At 47.8% G+C, this 22745-nt stretch overlaps 1 protein-coding gene across 1 annotated transcript; it reads left to right on the top strand.

Annotated features, from left to right (window-relative positions):
* Positions 1-304: 304 nt before the first annotated feature.
* Positions 305-18037, top strand: EDEM1 (ER degradation enhancing alpha-mannosidase like protein 1). Its single transcript, XM_040568643.1, has 12 exons — positions 305-836; positions 4023-4095; positions 7231-7334; positions 8180-8351; positions 9504-9687; positions 10223-10397; positions 10973-11093; positions 11495-11665; positions 12269-12342; positions 13354-13450; positions 14223-14408; positions 14832-18037. The coding sequence occupies exons 1-12, from the start codon at positions 388-390 to the stop codon at positions 14919-14921; spliced, it is 1896 nt and encodes a 631-aa protein (XP_040424577.1). The 5' UTR covers positions 305-387; the 3' UTR covers positions 14922-18037.
* Positions 18038-22745: the final 4708 nt, after the last annotated feature.

A 22745-nucleotide genomic window follows, 5' to 3' on the forward strand; every position in this document is an offset into this window, starting at 1 on the left:
CAGCTCTCAGTCAGGAACCCAGCAGCTTTCAGTCACAGACGAGCCGGGGCCGGGTCAGGGCCGTGCCCTCCTCAGGGCGGCCCCGGGGCGAGGCCGGGCCCCGCCGCCTCCTTCCGGGCCGTGCCACGACAGCCCCCGCCGCCCCGCCCCGCCCCTCCCGCCCCTTTAAACCCCTCCGCCCCTCCCCTCTTGACTGACGTCGCAACGCGCCTATCCGCGAACGCCTCTCCCTCCTCCCCGCGCGCCCCACCCAATGAGCGCCGCGCGGGGCGGGACTCCCCGGGCCGTTTCACTTCCTCTCTTAAAGGCGCCGCTGCCCGGTGTGGGGGTGCAGTCCGAGCGGAGCGCGGGCCGCCCGTAAACGATGCGCGCGGCGCGGGGGGCACCATGCAATGGCGCTCGCTGCTGCTGGGGCTGCTGCTGCTGAGGCTGGGCCTGCACGCGCTGCTCGCGCTGCTGCCCGCGCTGGCGCCGGGCCTCTGCGTGCGCCGCCGCCTGCCCTTCCCCTTCCCGCCGCGCGCCCCCGCGCCCGGCCGCAGCAGCGAGGCGCCGCCCGGCCGCGCGCTCTGGGTGCCGGCGGCGCTCCGGGGCTCGCGGCCGCGGCCCGGCGGGGAGGGGGCGGCGGTTGGGGAGGGGGGGGCGGGTGGCGGCGGGGGGGAGGACGAGTATGAGGCGCGCTACAGCGGGGCCTTCCCCCCGCAGCTCCGCGCCCGCCTGCGCGACGCCGCCCGCGGCATGTTCGCCTTCGGCTACGACAGCTACATGCGGCACGCCTTCCCCAGCGACGAGCTCGACCCCCTGCACTGCTGCGGCCGAGGGCCCGACCGCGACGACCCGTGAGGAGAGGGCCGGGGGGGGAGGGGACGACCCCGAGAGCCCCGAATCCCGGAGCCCCAGGCCCAAATCCCCACCTCTCAGACCCAAATCCCAAAGCCCGACCTCCCAAATCCCAAAGCCTGACCCCCCAAATCTCCCGGCCCCAAATCCCAGAGCCCTGGCCTCAAATCCCAAAGCCCGACACCCCAAATCCCCTGGCCCCAAATCCCTGAGCCCTGGCCTCAAATCCCAAAGTCCCGGCCCCAAATCCCAAAGCCTGACCCCCCAAATCTCCCGGCCCCAAATCCCTGAGCCCTGGCCTCAAACCCCAAAGTCCCGGCCTCAAATCCCAAAGCCCGACACCCCAAATCCCCTGGCCCCAAATCCCTGAGTCCTGGCCTCAAATCCCAAAGTCCCGGCCCCAAATTCCAAAGCCTGACCCCCCAAATCTCCCGGCCCCAAATCCCTGAGCCCTGGCCTCAAATCCCAAAGCCTGACCCCCCCAAATCTCCCGGCCCCAAATCCCTGAGCCCTGGCCTCAAATCCCAAAGTCCCGGCCCCAAATCCCAAAGCCTGACCCCCCAAATCTCCCGGCCCCAAATCCCTGAGCCCTGGCCTCAAATCCCAAAGCCCGACACCCCAAATCCCCTGGCCCCAAATCCCTGAGCCCTGGCCTCAAATCCCAAAGTCCCGGCCCCAAATCCCAAAGCCTGACCCCCCAAATCTCCCGGCCCCAAATCCCTGAGCCCTGGCCTCAAACCCCAAAGTCCCGGCCTCAAATCCCAAAGCCCGACACCCCAAATCCCCTGGCCCCAAATCCCTGAGTCCTGGCCTCAAATCCCAAAGTCCCGGCCCCAAATTCCAAAGCCTGACCCCCCAAATCTCCCGGCCCCAAATCCCTGAGCCCTGGCCTCAAATCCCAAAGCCTGACCCCCCAAATCTCCCGGCCCCAAATCCCTGAGCCCTGGCCTCAAATCCCAAAGTCCCGGCCCCAAATCCCAAAGCCTGACCCCCCAAATCTCCCGGCCCCAAATCCCTGAGCCCTGGCCTCAAATCCCAAAGCCCGACACCCCAAATCCCCTGGCCCCAAATCCCTGAGCCCTGGCCTCAAATCCCAAAGTCCCGGCCCCAAATCCCAAAGCCTGACCCCCCAAATCTCCCGGCCCCAAATCCCTGAGCCCTGGCCTCAAACCCCAAAGTCCCGGCCTCAAATCCCAAAGCCCGACACCCCAAATCCCCTGGCCCCAAATCCCTGAGTCCTGGCCTCAAATCCCAAAGTCCCGGCCCCAAATCCCAAAGCCTGACCCCCCAAATCTCCCGGCCCCAAATCCCTGAGCCCTGGCCTCAAATCCCAAAGCCTGACCCCCCAAATCTCCCGGCCCCAAATCCCTGAGCCCTGGCCTCAAATCCCAAAGTCCCGGCCCCAAATCCCAAAGCCTGACCCCCCAAATCTCCCGGCCCCAAATCCCTGAGCCCTGGCCTCAAATCCCAAAGCCCGACACCCCAAATCCCCTGGCCCCAAATCCCTGAGCCCTGGCCTCAAATCCCAAAGTCCCGGCCCCAAATCCCAAAGCCTGACCCCCCAAATCTCCCGGCCCCAAATCCCTGAGCCCTGGCCTCAAATCCCAAAGCCCGACACCCCAAATCCCCTGGCCCCAAATCCCTGAGCCCTGGCCTCAAATCCCAAAGTCCCGGCCCCAAATCCCAAAGCCTGACCCCCCAAATCTCCCGGCCCCAAATCCCTGAGCCCTGGCCTCAAATCCCAAAGTCCCGGCCTCAAATCCCAAAGCCCGACACCCCAAATCCCCTGGCCCCAAATCCCTGAGTCCTGGCCTCAAATCCCAAAGTCCCGGCCCCAAATTCCAAAGCCTGACCCCCCAAATCTCCCGGCCCCAAATCCCTGAGCCCTGGCCTCAAATCCCAAAGCCTGACCCCCCAAATCTCCCGGCCCCAAATCCCTGAGCCCTGGCCTCAAATCCCAAAGTCCCGGCCCCAAATCCCAAAGCCTGACCCCCCAAATCCCCCGGCCCCAAATCCCTGAGCCCTGGCCTCAAATCCCAAAGCCCGACCCCCCAGATCCCCTGGCCCCAAATCCCTGAGCCTTGGCCTCAAATCCCAAAGCCTGACCCCCCAAATCTCCCGGCCCCAAATCCCTGAGCCCTGGCCTCAAATCCCAAAGCCCGACCCCCCCAAATCCCCTGGCCCCAAATCCCAAAGTTCCGGCCCCAAATCCCAAAGCCTGACCCCCCAAATCTCCCGGCCCCAAATCCCTGAGCCCTGGCCTCAAATCCCAAAGCCCGACCCCCCAAATCTCCTGGCCCTAAATCCCAAAGTCCCGGCCCCAAATCCCAAAGCCCGACCCCCCAAATCCGAAATTCCCTGACCCAAAGCCTAATCCCCCAAATCCCAAAGCTTGCCGCCCCAAATCCCAGAGCCCTGGCCCCAAATCTCAAGCCCCAAATCTCAAATCCCCCAAACCCCAGAGCCCCGACCCGAAATCCCAAATCACAGAGCTCCAAACCCCAAATCCCAACACCGCAGTCCTAAATGCTGAATTCCAGAGCCCTGGCCCCAAATCCCAACCCCTCAAACCCCAAAGTCCTGGCCCCAAATCCCAAAGCCCAACCCCCCAAATTCCTTGGCCCCAAATCCCAGAGCCTTGACCCCAAACCCCAAATCCCCACCCCCTGGCCCTAAATCCCAAATCCTAAACTGCAAATCCCAGCACCACGGCCCAAAATCCCGAATCCCAGAGCCCCAGCCCCAAATCCCAACCCCTTAAATCCCAGGCCCCAAAGCCCCAGCCCTCAATCCTGAATCCCAGAGCCCTGGCCCCAAATCCCAGCCCCCAAGTCTCAAATCCAAAATTCCAACCCCCCAAATCCCTGAGTGCCCCAAATCCTGGAGCCCCGGCCCCAGAGCCCTGGCCCTAAATCCTGAATCCCAGGGCCCTGGCCCTATATCCCGGCCCCAAATCCAAAATCCCAGCTTCCCAAATCCTAGCCCCTCGGCCTGAAATTCCCAAAGCCCTGGCCCCAAATCCCAGCCCCTCAACCCCCAAATCGCAGAGCCCTGTCCCGAAATCCCCAAAGCCCTGGCCCCAAATTCCAACCCCTCAGCCCCCCAAGATCGCAGAGCCCCGGCCCCAAATCCCACCCCGGTGACTTTGCCGAGCCCTAACGCGGAGCTGTGTGTTTATTTTCCAGCACAAACCTGAACATCAACGACGTTTTGGGCAACTACTCGCTGACGCTGATAGACGCCCTGGACACCCTAGCGGTGAGTCGCCGGGACGCTTTGGGTCTCCTTCCCACTTTCGTTTTTGGGAATGACACACGCTGTCCCGAACAGAAATCAGTAGTTATAAGGGTCGTGGCGTCCTGGGGAGGAGGGGTATCGGCGCCCCGTCACCTGCAGGGGGAAGCTAAAAGGGTACTGTGAAATCCTCCCTGCCCTGTGGGTATCTGCCGAGCCTCAAAATCGTGGAACAGCCAACCTCCGAAGTCAGTCCTCCTTAAAGAAGGCTTTAATCGGCCCGACCTCAGTAACCCTGCTCCTGCTGCACGATAAAGCTTCAGAATTACTGCCCAGCCGCTGTGAAATTCGATCAGAAGCTCAGGAAGGAAGTTGAGAAGGTCAGTGTGAGAGGCTGAAAGGAACAATCTGATTTTACAAATTAGTTTAAAGGTACGTTAACGTAGCTGGGATGTAATGCTGAAGAGTAATTATTTGGCTAATTAAAATTTAAAGGCCATGTCTTAACGGGATATGGCCGTGAATGTCTGAGAGGATGAAGTCAGTTGCACGAGGGGTTTGAGAGACATGAGAAACGCCAGGTGCTCTGAAAGCACGGGTGTCTCGTTTGTTCTCTTAGTCTGGTTGTTAGCAGCGGAAACGAGGCTAGGAAAGGGGGAGGCTGTCACGTTTGTTGGTTTATTTCGGACCCATGTGTGGGAAACCTAGAACCAAAACTCTGGCACGGGGCTTCTTTTAGAAGGCTTGTGAAACTCAGGCCTCAGCTGCAGGACACCTCGAGTCGAGGTAGAAGTACGGCTGCGAACTAAACTTCTGCTAGGTAGCGTTTCAGAACAGACTCTGAAAGAGAAAGGTAAAGGGGAAAATGGGGAGCATCGATTTACTTGGTGTCTTCTTGAAGGTGGGTCGTGCAAAGTTCGTCAGCCCTGTTACAGAACAATTCTGGTGTTGTCCTTTGCTCTGAGGTTGAACTTAGACCGCAGCAGAACAACAACAGGAAAAAAAACAAAACACAAACCAAAACAAATACAAAAGAAAGCCAAACAGCTGCACCCAAACCACAGCAGAAAGCACCCGATGCCTCCCACCCCCTCCAAGAAACACCAAAAGCAAGCTAGTGGAGCCAAAGAAGAGGAGAGAATGTAAAGAAACTTGTTGAGAAATTGAAGGAAGGCGGCAACGGAAAGCGTTAAATGGGAGGGAGCTGGTCCGTGGTACGCTCCGAGGGCATGCCACAGGACAGGCGCCGTTTAGTCTTTGTGTTTTCAATGTAAAAATGCTGATGTTTCACACTAAGTTGCTGACAGAAATGGAGATCAGTACCTTTACGTGAAGAGAAGGTGAAATGTCCTTGTGAGGAGTAATGAAAACCTGTCAGGAGGCTGAGCAGCATGAACTGGAAGTGCCCAGTGTTTTGGAGGAGCGAGGCTCAGCCCGTCCCTCCTGGGGAGGCGGAGGTGCTGCGTGTGTAGCAGCTGGACCACGAGCGAGCAGGGTGCTGGGAATGCAGGGAAGGGCGAGCGTGCTTGGACGTCGAGTTGGACTCGAGGATCCTCGTGGGTCCCTCCAGCTCGGGATGTTCTACGGTCAAGAGAGATCTCCAGAAGAGACGGAGGCAATTTTAGTGGTTTTCCCCAGAGCTCAGATGAGATCTCTTTTGGAATACTCCTGTTGTGCTGGTGTTCAGGAAGGGTGGATTTGAACTGCAGTTTGCCTGGGTGCTGAGATGGTGTGAGGAGAGTTCATCTCACTCAGGGACGCGGTAAGAGCTCTGATTGTGCTGCTGGGCTGGGAGGGCCCGAGTGATGTGTAAATCCGTACGGAGTGTGGTGAAAGGAAAGGGAGGAAAGGCTGTAAAGCTGCCAAAGTAGCCTGTCACATGCATTTCTGATGAAACTTGACGGTAAAGTGATAAGCAGCTCAGTTTTATGTTAGTAGTACCAGTAGCGTGGCATCGTGGAGAAGCATCCCCTCCTTGAACTCCTTACGCCTTCTGGAGAGTGACCGGGGCCCGTCCACGCGCAGGATCCCTGAAGCACTTCTCTCGTCTGGAGGTGGAGGCGTGTGCGAGGACATCAGGTTATACAGTGCCTCCAGCTGCTGAAATGGGAGCGCAGCTCTGCGGGAAGAGGTCTCAGCTGTTGCTCTGAGCGTGGCGGTCAGGAGCAGAACTGAAAGCAGGAAGTGAGGAAATGTTGGTTTTAACTGAAGCAGCAGCCGGGGATGTGAGCTGCGCGCCTGGCCGCGTGCTGGTTAAACGGTGCCTTCCTGTCCTCCTTCACCAGGGGCTCCGTGTCCTTTCTCTGCCTTTGGGGACAGGGTATAACTTCTCCAATGTGAAACTTCTGGTTCCTAAAGTCTCTTCTGCTTCAGAAGCTTCTGTGGGGAGAAAGCTATTTTGTTCTTCATCCCCTCAGATCAAGCGTGTGAATGCTTCCCACTAGGTCTGGGTGTTGGAAAGAGCAGGCTGGCTGGCACCGGTGCGCTGATGGTTAAAGAGCTGTACACCCGGCCTTATTGTGAACTTATGCAGGGAATCTGTGCTCTCCTTCCGCATTCCTGCTTCCCTGAAGCTGGAGCTGAGTTTACCTTGGTCTCTGGATCTGGTGGGGACTGGTTGTTGAGGTACACCTGTACAAACCCGGCACACTTTGTCCTGGGCACAGCGTGCAGTGAGTGTTGTTGAGTCAAAAGCCCAAGACGTTGGATGCCCTGCTCAAGTAAATGTCAAATCAGACTTCATTGTTCTTCAGGTCGTGTTACCTTTTAAGCTAAACTTAACTGTTAAGCCGATGTGTGTGTATAGCAAAGCAGGTAAACGTTCAGTACGCTGATCCTAAGAGATTTTAGGCTCATGGGCTAAGAGATCACCCACAATGGTGACGCTGGGTGAATGGGAGTGCATAGATTTGTGAAAAGGACAAAAATATATCAGGATTTCCCTGTTTTAACATTATGTATATGTATTTAAATGCAGTTTTTCATGTCAGTGGCATGGTTAACTTCCTGGAAAGTCTATTACCAGGAGTTTGAAGTACTTGTTTGAGATCTAGAGCGTATGACTGTTGGTCTAAAATGTGGACTGGCCATTCTCTTGTTTTCCCTCTTCTTCTGAAGCAGTAATTAAGACTTTATTTTATTTTTTTTCTTGTGTAAAAGGTAATGGGAAATTCCTCGGAATTCCAGAAAGCAGTGAAGTTGGTGATTGATACGGTCTCATTTGACAAAGACTCAACTGTCCAGGTGTTTGAGGCAACGATCAGGTAGGTAGCCCTGAGCTTCTGTCGTTAAAACAGTGACAAGGTTAAAGGCTCGCTGTGTGTATGTGGGAGATCCAAAGTAAAATCATTGATAAAGATATCTCTGGTGGGCTTTATGCCATGAATGTTCCTTGACTAAGGTTTTTTTTAACCCTGTTGTGAAAGGATTGCATCTTTTCATATTTAAAATGATTTTAATGAGTCATGCGATTTAATGCGGTGGTACAATGGCAGTCTCAGCTCTCTTTGGGTTGCAGACTGCTACGTTTTTGTTGCTGCTCTTGCAGCAGAGACACAGATCTGTGCACAACAAACAACCCTGCTGACAGGTTTTCCTTGTCTTGGTTGTTTGCCACGGACCTTCTGCTTGCTTTCACTTTTGTTCTAGATGAAAAACAGGCCTGTCGGTCTTAGAGATGAGTTGAAGATACTGTCTGGTATTAAATGATTTCATTATTTGAATAACTGCCTTAAACTGTAAACTTGCTAGGATTTCTTTTTTTGGGAATGCTAAATTTGTTACATAAACTTAATGTCATTTGTAGCAGTAAAATGACCCCAAAAAAAGGTGGGGGAATGTAGTCTTTGCTCATAAATAGGCTCGGTATGTTAAAAGGAGCTACTAAGTTAGGTAAATTTTGCAGAACAGGATCTTGAGGTTTCTGTGGGTAACAAAAAGCGACTTCTGGATGTTTTCACTAATGGTGGGGAAAAAAGGAGATCTCTTTCTGTAGTGCCTGTAAGATGCACAAAGCAATGCTTGTTAAACACGATAGTGGTAAGGGGTTAGTTGAAGAACTAGGTTCAAGTTAGAATTAAAACCTGGAGATCTTTTCCTTTTCCAATAGGGTTTTGGGAAGCCTGCTTTCTGCCCACATAATAATTACAGATACCAAACAGCCCTTTGGTGATATGACCATTAAGGATTACGATAACGAACTGTTGCACATGGCTCACGACCTGGCAGTGAGACTACTTCCAGCCTTTGAGAACACCAAAACTGGAATTCCGTATCCTCGGGTAAGTGAGCACGTCAGCACGGTGCGGAAAGAATCTAAACGTAGTGACTCTCCTGCCCTACAGCTCAAATTCTGCGTCCACATTTCTATGTGCACGTCAGGTATTGAGCCTGTTACACTGAAATGGGGTGTGGGGGGGAACTGCACAAGGTTGTGGTGAAAGGGGCGACGTGTAAGTTGCTCCTGGTGTGCAGTAACCATTTTCTTTAGGCTGTTTCCTCACCCCGTATATGTTGCTTGCTATGGGTCAGTAGTTGTTTGCTTCCATGCTGGTTGGCTAGAACGTGCCCTGCCCCATGCTTTCCACGTCTGTATCGTATGGTAACAAACAATGCTGGCAGCAAGAAGGTTAACCAGAAATACTGCAAAGGCAAATAGTTTAAGCAAGTACCTTTGTTGGTGACTTGGTACTAATATCGTTGTGGTGACAAAATAAAACCGGTCTGAAATAATTGTCACGTTGGGCTTGGTATTTGTCATTGTCTTGAGTGCTGCCCAGGAAGCACTCCAGAATACCGCGGTATTCTTAAATGCTGCATCCCCTGGTTTTAAACATGCAGTGGATAAGGAGAGGAGCATAAATTCTAGGGGAAGAACTCTCAATCACAAAAGTAATTAGCACTTCCCTGACTGCTTTGAGTTTCTGGGGGTGCTGTGCAGCCCTGCTGTACTTCCAGACGTGTCAGGCTGTAGACACATGAGCTTTCACTTCTGCTCAGAGCGCAGTAAAGCAGCTGAGGGTGGCGCAACTTCCCTTGAGCATTTTGCGCCATGGGGAAGTTGAGGAGCATTCGCTGGTGAAGCTCTTGATTTTGGGAGCCCTAAACTAGGGGAAGCAGTGCTCGTGTCACCCTGCAAGAACCTGAATGGTTAGCAGAAAAGATGAAAAAGGGGATTGAAATTTGGAAGGATTATCAAGTGTAAGAGTAACAAAGTGAGGATTTCTCACCTTGAGAGTTATGTTATAAATTCAGAAGATGAATTTCAGGAATTTTTAGCCAAGTTTTTTGACCAACCAGAAATATTCTGGTTTTCAATGCATTGCAAAAACTAACGGAAAAAAAGTTTTCTAATAAATATAAGACTGTGTATTAGAGCACAACTGTATGAGGAGCAGCCTGCCTCCTTGCTGTTAGCACTCTCTGCTTTACAGGTCAATCTGAAGAAGGGAGTACCTCCAAACAGCAATAATGAAACCTGTACTGCAGGAGCTGGTTCCTTGTTGGTGGAGTTTGGTATTCTGAGCAGGCTGCTGGGTGATTCCACGTTCGAATGGGTGGCCAGGAGAGCTGTCAAAGCGCTCTGGAGTCTCAGGAGCAATAACACTGGACTGCTAGGTAATCTCCTCTGGGGTGGTGCTGCATTGACTGGCTCTATGCTTTATGCTGCCTCAGTCTCCTGTAGCAGAATGCCCTCACTCTACAGGTTTCTTTGGCATATCAGAAACTTTGTTGATCTGCTTCCCCTGCAGCTGTGGACTTGTACTCTCCTCGTGTACTCGTGCTTTCCGTTGAACAAATGGCACTTTCTAATTTCATAAGAAAAATGGATTACCTGAATGACTCCATAGGGCACAGCTTTCCGAAGACAAATTTTTCATTAAACTGGGAAATGAACCTGAAGTGCTTGTATTCGTATCCCCATTAATATGATTTAGATTGGCAGATGACTAAAAGTACTTAAAATGACTGCAGGTGTATCCTAGTTCCATGGCTGAATGCACCGTAACACTTACATTGATAAGTGGGAACAAAAAAAAGATTTTTAAGACTTTGAATATTTAATAGTTTTAAGTTCTATCTCTTGAATATTTTCTTTTTCTCTCTGATGTTCTCAGCTACTTCAGACTAAACCTTTTGTCTGTTCTAAAAGGGAATGTTGTGAATATCCAAACCGGCCATTGGGTTGGAAAGCAAAGTGGCTTGGGAGCAGGATCAGATTCATTCTACGAATATCTTCTGAAGTCTTACATCCTCTTTGGAGAACAGGAAGACTTGGAGATGTTCAATGATGCTTATCGGAACATTCAGAACCACTTAAGAAGAGGGTAAGTTATGTCACATGAGTATCGATTCCTTAAACATATAAATACTCCAGCAAGTTACGACAGGTGGTGGAGTGTTTTGGTCACCTTCTGGAAAATTTGTTCTCTTTTGTTCTTTAAAAAAGAAAAAACTTATTTCTGTGTTAGTCTCTGTGGAAAGAAATTTTAACGTTCTCTTCACTCCTTAGTCAGCTGATGTAGATGGCATTATTGGTGCAAAGAAGCTGAACTGGTTACTGTCCAAATTAGTAAATGCTAGGCTGAGAGAAAGCTGTAGGGCTGTGAAGGAAATGCGCTACGCTGGCTAACTTAATACTTCTTAAGGCCTCATCTTACCTAGTGTGACTTTTTGGCAGGCATCTTGCTGACATACCTTAAGGATAAGGCGTGCATGCCTTTATGAATTGTTTTTCTGAGAGCTGAATGGACTTCTTGGTTCCTTCTGAAATGGCTTTGAAGTGGCCTAACACTGACAGAACTGCAACTTGTTCTCTTTGCTGGTGGCAGTGCTGTAAAATGGAACAAGCATCGTGTTCTAAACCAGTGAATGTTTACACATGCTTATTGTCGTTTGGCAGTCGAGAAGCTTGCAACGAAGGTGAAGGTGACCCGCCTTTGTATGTTAATGTAAACATGTTCACTGGGCAGCTGATGAACACTTGGATTGACTCTTTGCAAGCCTTTTTTCCAGGACTACAGGTAAAGTAAACTTTGGTTTTGTTAAGACTGAATGACGCGGTGGAGGGGTTCTCAGAGAGGCTCGTTCTAATCATAGCCTTCACATGAACGTGAGCGTCTCTTCTGCGATGAGTTTTAACTTGCAGGCTTACACCTGGCCGTTCTGGTAAGAGAGGCTTAGGGCAGTTCAGTGTCCGTATCAGGGTAACAGCGCTTCAGTTCAGCATAGCGATACTGGGTGTCTCGGCGTGCTTTGTATGGAACTTGAGATACTTCTCACTTACCTCATTTAACCTCAGCATTTGTATACCATGTTGTGGGGGGAGTGTTTTGCTACGTGGTATGCTCTTAATACAGAGTAGAAAGTAACTTGCTGGCCTGCAGTATTAAGCATACGTGTTTATGGCTGTTGTTACACCTAGGTACTGATAGGAGATGTGGAAGATGCTATTTGTCTCCATGCTTTTTATTATGCCATATGGAAACGATACGGAGCTCTCCCAGAGAGATACAACTGGCAACTGCAAGCTCCGGATGTTCCCTTTTATCCGCTGAGGCCGGAGTTAGTGGAATCCACATATCTTCTTTATCAGGTACTTGACTCTTCTGAGCTTACAACTCATGTTTTGGCAAAAAGATTTTTGATCAGAAAGTCACTTTTTACACCCCTACTTCCTGCCATGTCCTTGGGGTCACTGGTGGACCGTTAAAGCTTAGTGTCTCTGCGTCTGGATGCTCTTATATAGAGGTCTCTGTATAAGCAGTTGACTTATGTAATATAGTTGCTATGTTGCTTGCTTTGAAAATAGCCCTTTTTATAGGACAGGCAAAAGTGAGACTAAACAACCTGTTGAAAAATGGCTGGCAGATTTTTACACAGTAGAGACTTGTGACTTAATAGAAATCATTGAAGTAAGTGTAATAGCTTTCTTTGCTATATCGTCGAGGTACGGTCTCTGACTGGCAGCAGATGCAGTAAACTAAAATAAATTTCTGGCTGCAAGGAAGCTATCAGAGCTTGAATTTATTACAAGTTTTACTAGGTTCTTGCTCAGAGTAATCTAAGTCATGTTCCTGTAAAGGTAAGTTTACTGTGACACATGAGAATCTGATACTACTGCGCCTTTGCTATAAGTGTTATTTTTACAAAATTTCCAAATTGCTGGCTCTACCTGTTCTCTTTTTCCCTTGTCCAGGCCACAAAGAACCCATTTTATCTTCACGTGGGAATGGATATCCTACAGAGTCTGGAAAAATACACAAAAGCAAAGTCAGTCTTCAGTGTTCTTTACTTTCTCTCACTGCTGTATACGTATATTTTTATATAAATGCTCTATACAAACCAATCTGCCAAATGTAGGTAAATCAGGAAAGCCAGTCTGTAGGTAAACCAGAAAGCCACAAGTGATGATTTATTTATTGAACAATTATTTTTCTAATTTGAAAATGAAATTTATTGTCCAGTGACAAATTTATGTCTTCAGAATTTTATAACATTTTAAAAAGGGTTTGTTCATGATCAGGTGGCAAAAACTGGTAAGATTATTTTTTTTCCCTGTGGCTCCTGCAAGAATAATTAAAACCTCATGGATTCGTGGTATTCAGCTAAACTGAGGGGATGGCCTCCAAACTAGACTCTGCTGCATATCAGCTTTCTTCTCAAGACAGTAACTATGAATCCTGACTTTAATAGTACACATATGAACTTCTTGCAAGACTCAAAGGGAAGATAGCAGATTTTAATTCAACTGTTGGAATTTGCTTTCATAGGCAAGTCTGTATTAACTACAGGGCAGTATAAAATGGTGCTGTTCTGCAGTTAAATGGGATTCAGATGCAGTATAGGGGTGTGACTGAAAAAATTTCAAGTGCATTCCAAGTATATTGCAGCTTCAGCATTTGTAAGGGTCAGTGGGAGGGAAGAGTAGTAGCTAGCTTGGGAAAAAACATTTGTGTGAGACCAGGCTTCCAGACCTGGGTCTCTCGTGTGCTCGCTATGGGGAAATGACCTGTGCATGCAGCGTGACTTGAGAGCATCTTGCTTCTCTGAAAGACTCTTTCAATACGTCTGTACAATGACACTGTGGTTGGGCTATTCCAATGATTACAGTCTCATCAGGGTACCAGGAATCACTAATCGATGCTTCCATGTAAAAGAGACTTTTCCTTTTAACCTCACCCCTAGTGAACTGGAATGGTCTGAAGTTGAGGGAAATTCAGGGAGTTCTTCAAGATCAGAATTTGTGGGAACGAAGCCCAAACTTAACCTTATATCTTTCAGGTGTGGCTATGCTACGTTACACCATGTTGTAGAGAAGACAAAAGAAGATCGAATGGAGAGCTTTTTTCTCAGTGAAACTTGTAAATATTTGTACCTGGTATGTAAATGTTCTTCATTTCAAAAATACTATTGCAAGTCTTGTGCGCAAAGATGGCACAAGGAAGCAGGTGCTGTTAGAAACTGTGCTGGGCTGTGGGGAGCAGAGGTGTTTAGGTATCAGAGTATTGGAGAGTGTGCTCTTCTTTCTTTGCCCCCACCCTAATCTTGGAGGTTTGGGCAGCTGCCTGAGCTGCTTGTCCTGAAATGGAAGAGCTGGCAGCTCTTTCAGGGGAAAGCTGAAAGGAGAGGGAGCGAGACTGGAGGGGAGGTACGGCTCAGCTGTAAGTTAAATTGCTTTAGCCATTTTGCCTGAATAGCAGCAGCCTCCAATTACTCCCCATCAAGCTTTGGCAGTCACAGGAGAAAGCATTTGAGCCAACACTGCTTAAGCTACTCTTCTCAATTTCCTTTAGTAGAGAGAAGAAAAAAGGGGGGGTGGAAGGGGAGGAAAAAAAAACCTGTGACTGAATAGCAGCAGTGGATGCCAGCCTAGAAATGCCTGCGTAGTGCAGCATATAAAGAGAAGGTTGCTTTAAGTAGCGTGAGAAGTTTTTTCTTTTGATCTCCTCTTTTAACTGCTAAAATAAATCACTTGCATTAAAGTTGTTTATTTCCATTTGCTTTAATAGTAGTTGGCCATTTAGCACGAAAAGGTGTGCTTTTTGTGTGATCCTTCAAATGCATCTGTGTGCTTCTTAACTTCTTGATGAGGGGGACTTGAAAAATGTTGCACACTTAATTCAGATCTGTCTCTCATGTCTCTTGTTTAGTTGTTTGATGAAGACAATCCAGTGCATAAGTCTGGAAACAAATACATGTTTACTACTGAGGGACATATCGTGTCTGTGGATGAACGCTTCCGGAACTCACTGTGGCAAGACATCCTCCCTGGAGAAGAGGACCGCGCAGAAAAAGTTAAACCTAATGAATTAAAGGCAGTCAACTTCAGTTCTAATGTAAGGAATACACAGACCATGTGTGCTTGTGCTGCTGGGAAAGGAATGCATGTTGGCTTAGGCTAGGCAGTGGAAAAAGAAAAGTGGAAAAGTCCTGTAGAAAAAGAGCATTATTTAAAAAATAATTCACAGTTGTCATAGTGAGGGGAGTCTCAGTTGAATAACAAGCTGCAGTAGTTTGGCTTGTATTTGGAATCTTACAGCCCCCGCTAAGGAAACACTTGCTGTTCACTGATGTCGTTTGTGCTCTAAGTTTGCAAAGGGTGAGGGAGAGTAGGGACCAAAAGTGCTGTTGGTTACAACTTTCTGCACTGGGAAGAAGTCTGTGGTCACTGATACCGAAATGCCAGCTATGTTAAATAGGATATGGGATGGACTGTTTCCAGATTTGAGTTCTTAAAAATATTCTTGTTTTTTTAACAGTGTAACAGAGTTCCTGATGAGAGGAGGTACTTACTGCCACTGAAGAGCAACTACATGAGGCAGATTGATCGAATGGTGGGCTTGATCTGAATGGTTCTTCAGAGTAACTTCTATCGTATGTCTGGAGGAGTATGGGATTTGGCTCTAGACATTCCTCTTCAGCACACATCTGCATATGCTGAGTCACTTGGGTATCCCCAATGCTTGTTAGTTTTTGATTATGGACCTGAAGGGAGATTTTATTCTCTTACGAGTTCAGTCTTCTGAACTATGGTAACTCCATGTGCCACCTGAATAGAGATTTCTTGCTTTAAGACTTCCTATGAAAAATGTTGCAAATGAAGGTTGGATATACTTTAAAAAAAAAAAAAAAAAAAAAGGAAAAAAAAAAGATAATATAGGCACGTGCCACTTAGCTACCTCTTTGTAGCTGCGTTACAGATTTCCCTTTGGAAAAGGGCCAGGTATTTAATTTGAAATGATCTTGGGATTGGGGAAGGAATGGGAAAGTGCAATTTCTTACACCAAGGTTAATTATTGAGCTATTCTGACTAGCAATACACAATCTTAAGTACTTCTCAGGTAGCAACCCACTGGTAGTGGGTTTTTGCTGAAACAAAAATGCTCTATTTAGAATAGTATCCCGAAAAGATAACTCTTGATCGTACAAGAAGCTATCAGTAGAGTCATGAGTTCTCTCATGTACGCAATTGTATAGAACTGCACAGCCAAAAGGGCCTGTAGCTACAGAAACCAGTAATAAAACAAATTAGGTGCCTTTTTTTGTAAGGGAAGGGGGGAGTGAATTACAAAGCCACTCAGCTGTTGAAGCAGCTAACTTGATATAGCTCAGCTGAGCAGAAGTTCGTAGAGTTACGTTGTCTGCCCATGTATCTAGTGCCTCTTCAGGACAGATGCTGCTAAGAAAAGAACAGGTATACGAGTATATGCAGAACAAACTGTTTCATATTCCTTACAGCATTAATATGTTAGTGCCTTGCATTTTCTTCACTTGTAGGAAAAGCTGAGCTTACTTGGGAGGAGGGATGAAGTATTTTTGAACAGTTAGTTAAAATATATGGTGGGTCCCAAAGTAACATATGAAGTAACTTACATGTGAGACAACTCTTCTTTTTTTTTTTTTTTCTAACGATGCAAGAATATCAACAGCTGTGCCCCTCCCAAAGAATACTTATGAGCTGGTTTATTCTCCTTGTCAGTGTAATTAGTACAGGGGCTGTCTCTGCGTCATCCTAGGGAAGGAGCTGGTAAGAGATCTGGGCTTGCAGCGCACTAATTACCTTCTGTTACAGGACAGTTTGGTCCATGCCAGCATAACAGGATCATGCCTGCAGAAGCTATTGATGCTGACGGTAGTGCTATAATGTAACTGCGAACTGTGCCTTTTGGTTCCAGTAAGGAATGATGAAAAACTGCTGTTGCCTCTTCCCAGCATCATGAAGTGCAGCTCAGATATGTTTGAGGAGTAACTATATATGAACTTCCAGGAAAAAAGCATTTGAATTCAGGCAGCACTGTCGTGAGGGATGAAAAACTGAGGCCAAACAACTTACTCTATTTTTTCAGTGGCTGCCTGTTGCTTACATGCTCTTTACTTCTGGCTGCAGTTGAAGTAGTTAAACGTTGTTATTGGGTTCATTATTTTTAAATTAGGGCTTAAATGTAAGGGCAAACTTGATCTGCTGTATTTTCACCTTCTATGATAATACTGGTTTTCATAAACATTGGTTTTCATAAGCCATATGTTGCAACTTGGAACATTTCTAATAAATATGAAGTTAGTGCTTAAGAGGTTATTGCTTGAATCTTTAGCATACAGATGCATCTCAGGGACTTCATTATAGAATCTTCTATTTCTTGATGGTAGAATCTTATATTCAGGCAAAAAAAATATCCTGTCTTCCTAGCCTTAATGTATATGTTTTAACAAGGGTTTTGAAAGGTAGGGGAGGGGAATATGTTAAGATTTCCCAAAATGTTGCAATAGGATCAATTGCCTTGCTATTTGAGGTAGCTGGCAATTTGAACTCTTTTAGAATTGCCTTTGCAAATCTTTTCCTAGAATGTGTTAGTTGCCTGTAAACACTGACTGGGCATGCTGGCACACTTCAGTCTGTAAACACCTACAGGAGTGTGGGAGGACACAGCAAGGGAGCGTGTTCTGCCTGCTGCGGGAGGGAGAAAGCAGAAATGTCTGGGGTTTCTGAAATGCTGCTGCTGGGTCAGATCTTCTAATTTTAACTCTGAAATTAGAAGTGCTTGGTAACATGGAAGCAAAACCCAGCATTCTGGTACAGGCCGTGTAAAGTCACAGTGTGCAGATGCCAACACAAACGTTGCCCTAGGTGTGTTTGTGGATGCTTCTGGTAATGATTTTTCCCCGACTTGCAGTCTAGCTCTCCGAATGTGCATTTATGCATCTTGTAATTGCCTCTGTGTTTTGTGCCTTCTAAAAACAAAAAAACCTGAGCTCTGGTAAGGGTTCCAACTGAGTGTTATGCACAGAAATCTGTTTCAGAGTTTTCCTCAGAGAATTACACGACTGTAATGAAGTTGCACAAGTGTTCTACCACCTTGCTCTTTCACTTCTTGTATATTGCCAGAAACAGCGGAAGGTGGCTGTACAGTGGGAACAGTACAGGCGAGTATTACTGCCTTTCAGCCCTTAGTGGCTCGGACCATTACAGTGCCAAATAGTTTATGGTTAGCTTCTCATTAGAAACTGTGCTGAAATTCGTGTTGCCAAGGTGATCCAACAGTTACCATCCCATAGGAACGGGTTCAGTCTGCTAGGAGACTGGTACTGGCTACGTGCTGAAAGGCTTTGTGTTCCTTAAGGAGCCAACTTTCCTTTGTTTTAAAAATACTGATAAGTTTTTACTCTGCAATGACAGGGCACATGCTATGCACTAAAATGGAAATTTTTGTCTAAGTCAATGGTATCAAAATGAAATTGATAACACTGCTGGAATAACTTACTGAAACAGACTTTTGTATTTCTCAGTATAATGTGCAATATAATTTTTTCCTGATTAAAAATGCAATGTATGCTTAATTGTTGTTTTTCAACAGTATTTAATTGGGGGTGGGAAACTTGTAAGGGGACCAAATGTGCTTTCATGAAATGTCCTAAATTTTCAAAACTGAGCTTAAATTTTAAAGTTTTGCATTAAAAATTGTGTATTTGAGCACTTGTGTTTTTCTTCTGGCGTAGTTTTTATAAGGTCATCGTGAATCTTACAGGTGATCTCCCAAAGGGAGAGGAAGAAACGAGTTTGGGTGCGTATACCTCATCTTTGCCAGTCATCAGACAGGAAGGCTTTGGGAGATGAGGGTGATCTGGGAGTGGCAGTGAGTAAAGGAAGGCATACCTGATGTCTGTGTTGGAGCACATCTGTGGCTCTTACTAATATTTTCCTGGGCTTGGCCTATCTGAAGAGCTGGAGACCTCTCACTTCAACACAGCAACCCAAGGCCTAAATCAGTTCTCCAGTTCTGTTGTGGGTGTGTAGGGCAGCCCTGTGTGTGAAGAATGCAAGTCTCCACCTGTGTGCCACACAGAGTAGGTTGGGAATTCACTTTTTTTTTTAATGAGCTATCCCCAGCCATGAGCAGCTGTCACCGCCAAGAGCATTCCTGTCTGTTACAGCAAATGCCGTGTTACAGCCCTTGGAGATCGAGCGTACCGCTGGGTATTTTGGGGGAGGAAGGAAAAGACTGCTTAACCCAGAACCTGACAATTCTTTTCCTCCAAGGATAACTTGTCTCTGTCTCTGCGTTGGACCTGTTTAGCACAGGAGCACATAATTGAGGTGTGTGAGAAACAGCATTTACTTTCCCTGCGGGAGATTAGAGAGACTTCTCAACCGCATCCTTGCAGCAACCCGCAGTAAGTGGGTTTGGAGAAGCATTTGCTGTCTGGTGAGGGGTTTCTTGGCAACTTCATCTGCCTTCGTTACTAGCCGTAAGATATTTATATGCTGGATTTTCATCTAGCTGGGAACAAGGGATGGCTCCATATTGCAGGAAAACAAACAAACAAACAAAAAAAAACCCCACACCCTCACCTCCAGCACAAAAAGCCTCCCTCTGCCCCTTCCCTGCCACCTGTGCAGTGACTCAAGGGGCAGCCGGTGCTGAAGCAGGGATTTGATGTGGGATGAGGAAAGGAAGCGTGGCATCGAGCTGTCACCCAGTGGGCAGGTAACTGAGCGAGTGGTGAGCGACCTGCTGGTGTCTCTTAATGCCGCTGTCTGCAGGTGGGTCCATGAAGAGCGCAGTGCAGGTGGGAGTTCTGCACCGACAGCCTTGCTGGGCTCTCTCAAGGCTTGGGAGAACTGTATGCTAATGAGCTCACAGGGTATTTAAAACAGGGCTGTGAAAACAAAGTATTTGACCATCTCTTTGATATTTTTTTTCTGTTTGTTTTTTCTGACTGACGTCTGTTCTGTTGTATGTTTTGTAGTCCCGATTCAAGGGCTGCTGGAGCTGAAAGGACATTTTGTTGTCTGTCTTTGGCTCTTGATCAAACCCCAAGTTACGAGGAAATGCCTGTTGACCATTAGTGATTGTATAGACTGGATTTTTGTAGTGGTTTTACTTTTTTTTTTTTCCTGGATTTTTTTTTGATGATGAGATTTTTGCTTTCTACTGGTGCTTTTGCTGGCTTCAGACTGACAATTCCTTAGTACCTTCAGTGGGCTGAAGTCCTGCCTTTGAAGAACCAGAGCCCTAACGTCCTTCACTGCAGTTGCCCATTTCCTAGTGGTGTCACTGCCCCGAGCAACTGTTTGCTGTCCCTATTTACCACGTGCCTTATCTCGTTTTCCCTCTTATCTGCTGTTGGAAAGTCGGTGGGTTGGAAAGTGGCTGTTACGCCTCTGAAATGGGACTGTTTTGATTGTAGTTTCTCTGAAGTCCATGTTTATTAAAATAACTCCAAAAAGCTTCTATTCCCATTCTCACTTTTCTGGCAGGTTTGGATTCCCGTGCCTTTGGTGAGAATGGTGTAGGTCTGATCTGCTTCCACAAGAGACCACTCTTGTGCCACTGTTTGAAATGTCTGCTCTGGAGCTGTGAAACAAAAGTAATCTCTTGTAGGCGGAGTGTTTGGAAATGTAGCTTTATAGTTTTGGTGAGCGCTGCTTCTCCTTCAGGTGGAGCTGCAAAGCATTGAGGAAAGATGAGAGAAAAGCACCAACGTGTCCTGCTGCCGGCAGATTGTCCCAGCAGCTCAGCTCAGGACAAAAATCGTTTTTCCTAATTCAGAGGCGTTTATCTGTGTCCTTGCTTGAAATTTCTTTTAGAGAGAATTTTTGTTTCACTGATCACCACTTCTGTAATTTATTCACTGAAAAAGATAAGCACGTGTTCACTAAAAGCTGCTTTGTACTATGTTTGCTTTGTCCCACACTTAAGTGAAGTAGATGAGAAGGTCATTCGGCCTGCACATTGAAAGGCAGCTTTTTTCAAAGGTAATTCAATTTCTGTTGCCTTAAATTTTTGCATGGCTGTAGAAAAGGACAGCTTGGGATTGCCGCTTGAGCCTCGCTGGCACAATTTGGCATTGCAGCGACGCGAACTGGTCGCTCCCGGAGGAGACGGGGGTTGATTAGTAATAGAGTAACTGTGAAGTTCTGTAAAGTCATTTATTATTTAGGTAGTGCTAATAAATAGGAAAAAAATCCCCCGTTTCTGCAGAACGCCGTCTCATGGCTTGTGGTCTGACAGAAGGGGCTGGCAGAATGGGGGTTGTTGAAGAGAAGCTGCGATCCAGAGACGAGCTTGTTGAATTCTGCAGGGTGCTGCGTGCTGTTGCGCTCAGCAGAGCAATTTACGGGGAAGGGATGCGGTCTGTCTTAGCTGTGTTGTTTTGAATTGGGTGCTTTGGAGAAATGGAATGAAACCGCTGTGAAAATGATCCTGGTGTGTTTATGACTGCTTCTGAAACACGGGAGGTGGGGGTGTTGGTGCTGAGGGGTGCCTTCAGCTAAATGGCTTCCTGAGCCTGTCCCATTACTGGGTCCCTGCAGCCAGGACTGTAGGCCCGGTGGCCAAAAAAAGGGGCAATTACTTGTGCCTGGAGACACGTCCGTGCTATGGGCATGCCGACAGCAGGCAGCTTTCAGGGAGCCTTCGGAGCTCCTCGGGGCGGCTCTGGACTGCAGGCGCTCTGGGCCACGGCCAGCACGGGGGGCACAAACACCCTGCCGAGAGCAGGAAGGCAAAGGCCTTGTGAAACCAAGTCACAACTCTGCCATTCCCACCCCTCTGCCAGCGGGTGCTGAGCTCTCGGCCTCCAGCGGGCACCTCTGACAGGGCTGTGATCCCGCAGTGGATTTATTGGGGCCAAGGGAGGCCCGGATCTCTGCTCCCTGCCCACCCCACTCCGGGTCCATCTCCTGTTCGGTGCCCAGAGGGGCAGCTCTGCCTCTCCGTCCTGACAGCGTGAACCTGACTAAAATCTGCATCCGGCCCTGCTGCCATTTCTGCATACAGATTCAGCAAGTGGATGCTTAAATTCAAACGATTTAACCCACTGTTTCAAATGAAATAATGCGTAAACAAACTTATGGGGTGCTCAGCTGCTCGGCAGAGTGCTTCGGTCTCCCCAGGGAGCAGCTCGTGGCCCAGGGCCTCCCCCGGTGGCGGCACGGACCTGCCTGTGGACCTGTCCTTAAGGACGTTGTCGTTGCACAGCTCTGGAGGTAGATCACAAAACACAGTGGCATTTGCCCCCGTGATGTGAGGCAGATGCTCTAAAACTGTGAAAAAACGCATTAGAAAAATTATAAAAAATTATTTTCCTTTATTAATATTTTCAAATAATTGAAACTACTTGCCCTGTAAGGCCCAGAGGCCTTCGCAGTAATGGAAATCTCCACACTATTAATTTTTTAAAGTGTTCATTTGGTGGAATAAGTAATTCTTAACATTAACAGTTCTTGAAAAGTACCTCAAATCAATTATCTTTATCACATGAAGGTAGTGTTAGCAGTCTGGAGTTACGTCGTTCTGTCAAGGAGCTGTGTTACCTTAACTTCAGATGAAATATAAAATTCTGTTTTGAAAAAAATACTGCTTTTGCCTCTTCTCTTACAGAGGAGATGGTTTTTTAAAGCAGCCTTCAGAAGGAAAAATAAAAAGGAGTTTTTAAATAAGCATTTTTAATAGAACAAATATCCCCTTACCCTCAGATGCTGCTTATGAAAAAACAAACTACGCAGTAGATAGATTTATTTATTTATTTGAAAATGACTTCTCCTCCTTTCCTTTTGCTTCCATTCCTGCAGATGAGTGCAGCACAGATACACCACAGCAGAGCACGGATCTGCATTTTTATGCACATCAACAGGCTTTTTGCCATTTTAATATGCTGTTATTAAGCAGTGAGGTACTTTGTGGAGAGTACTAAGAATAATTAATCCATAATTCACCAAAAGAAAAATCACATCCAACAGGCTTCATTTTCTTTTTGCCATTTCTATTATTATTATTATTATTTTTGCCCTCTATAAGCCTCAGCCAGCGTGTTTTGCACCCGATTGCACAGTGACTGAAGAGTGATGGGCTGAGCTGCTTTGCCGCCTGGAGGGTCCGAGCAGGTTGCGTGATATTATAAAGGCTGTGATAATAGCAAGTGACATTTTGATGGGAGTTTTATGCTTGCTGGGTCACCGAGGCTGGTGGCTGATCTCTGAGACAGCGAGAGGAGAGATGCTGGCGGGCATCTGGAAATGGGAGAGGCTCTGGAGTTGTCCCCTCCTGCCCCAGGCTTGGCTGGGGAAGCCCCCGTGCCCGTGGGGCTGCGTGGGAGCGATGTGCCATCCAGCGGTGCCTCTCCCAGCCAGAGCCGGCGGGCACCTGCTTGCCACAAAAATAAAAATACTGAGC

This window comes from Cygnus olor, chromosome 10, assembly GCF_009769625.2.
Source record: "Cygnus olor isolate bCygOlo1 chromosome 10, bCygOlo1.pri.v2, whole genome shotgun sequence".
NCBI lineage: Eukaryota > Metazoa > Chordata > Aves > Anseriformes > Anatidae > Cygnus > Cygnus olor.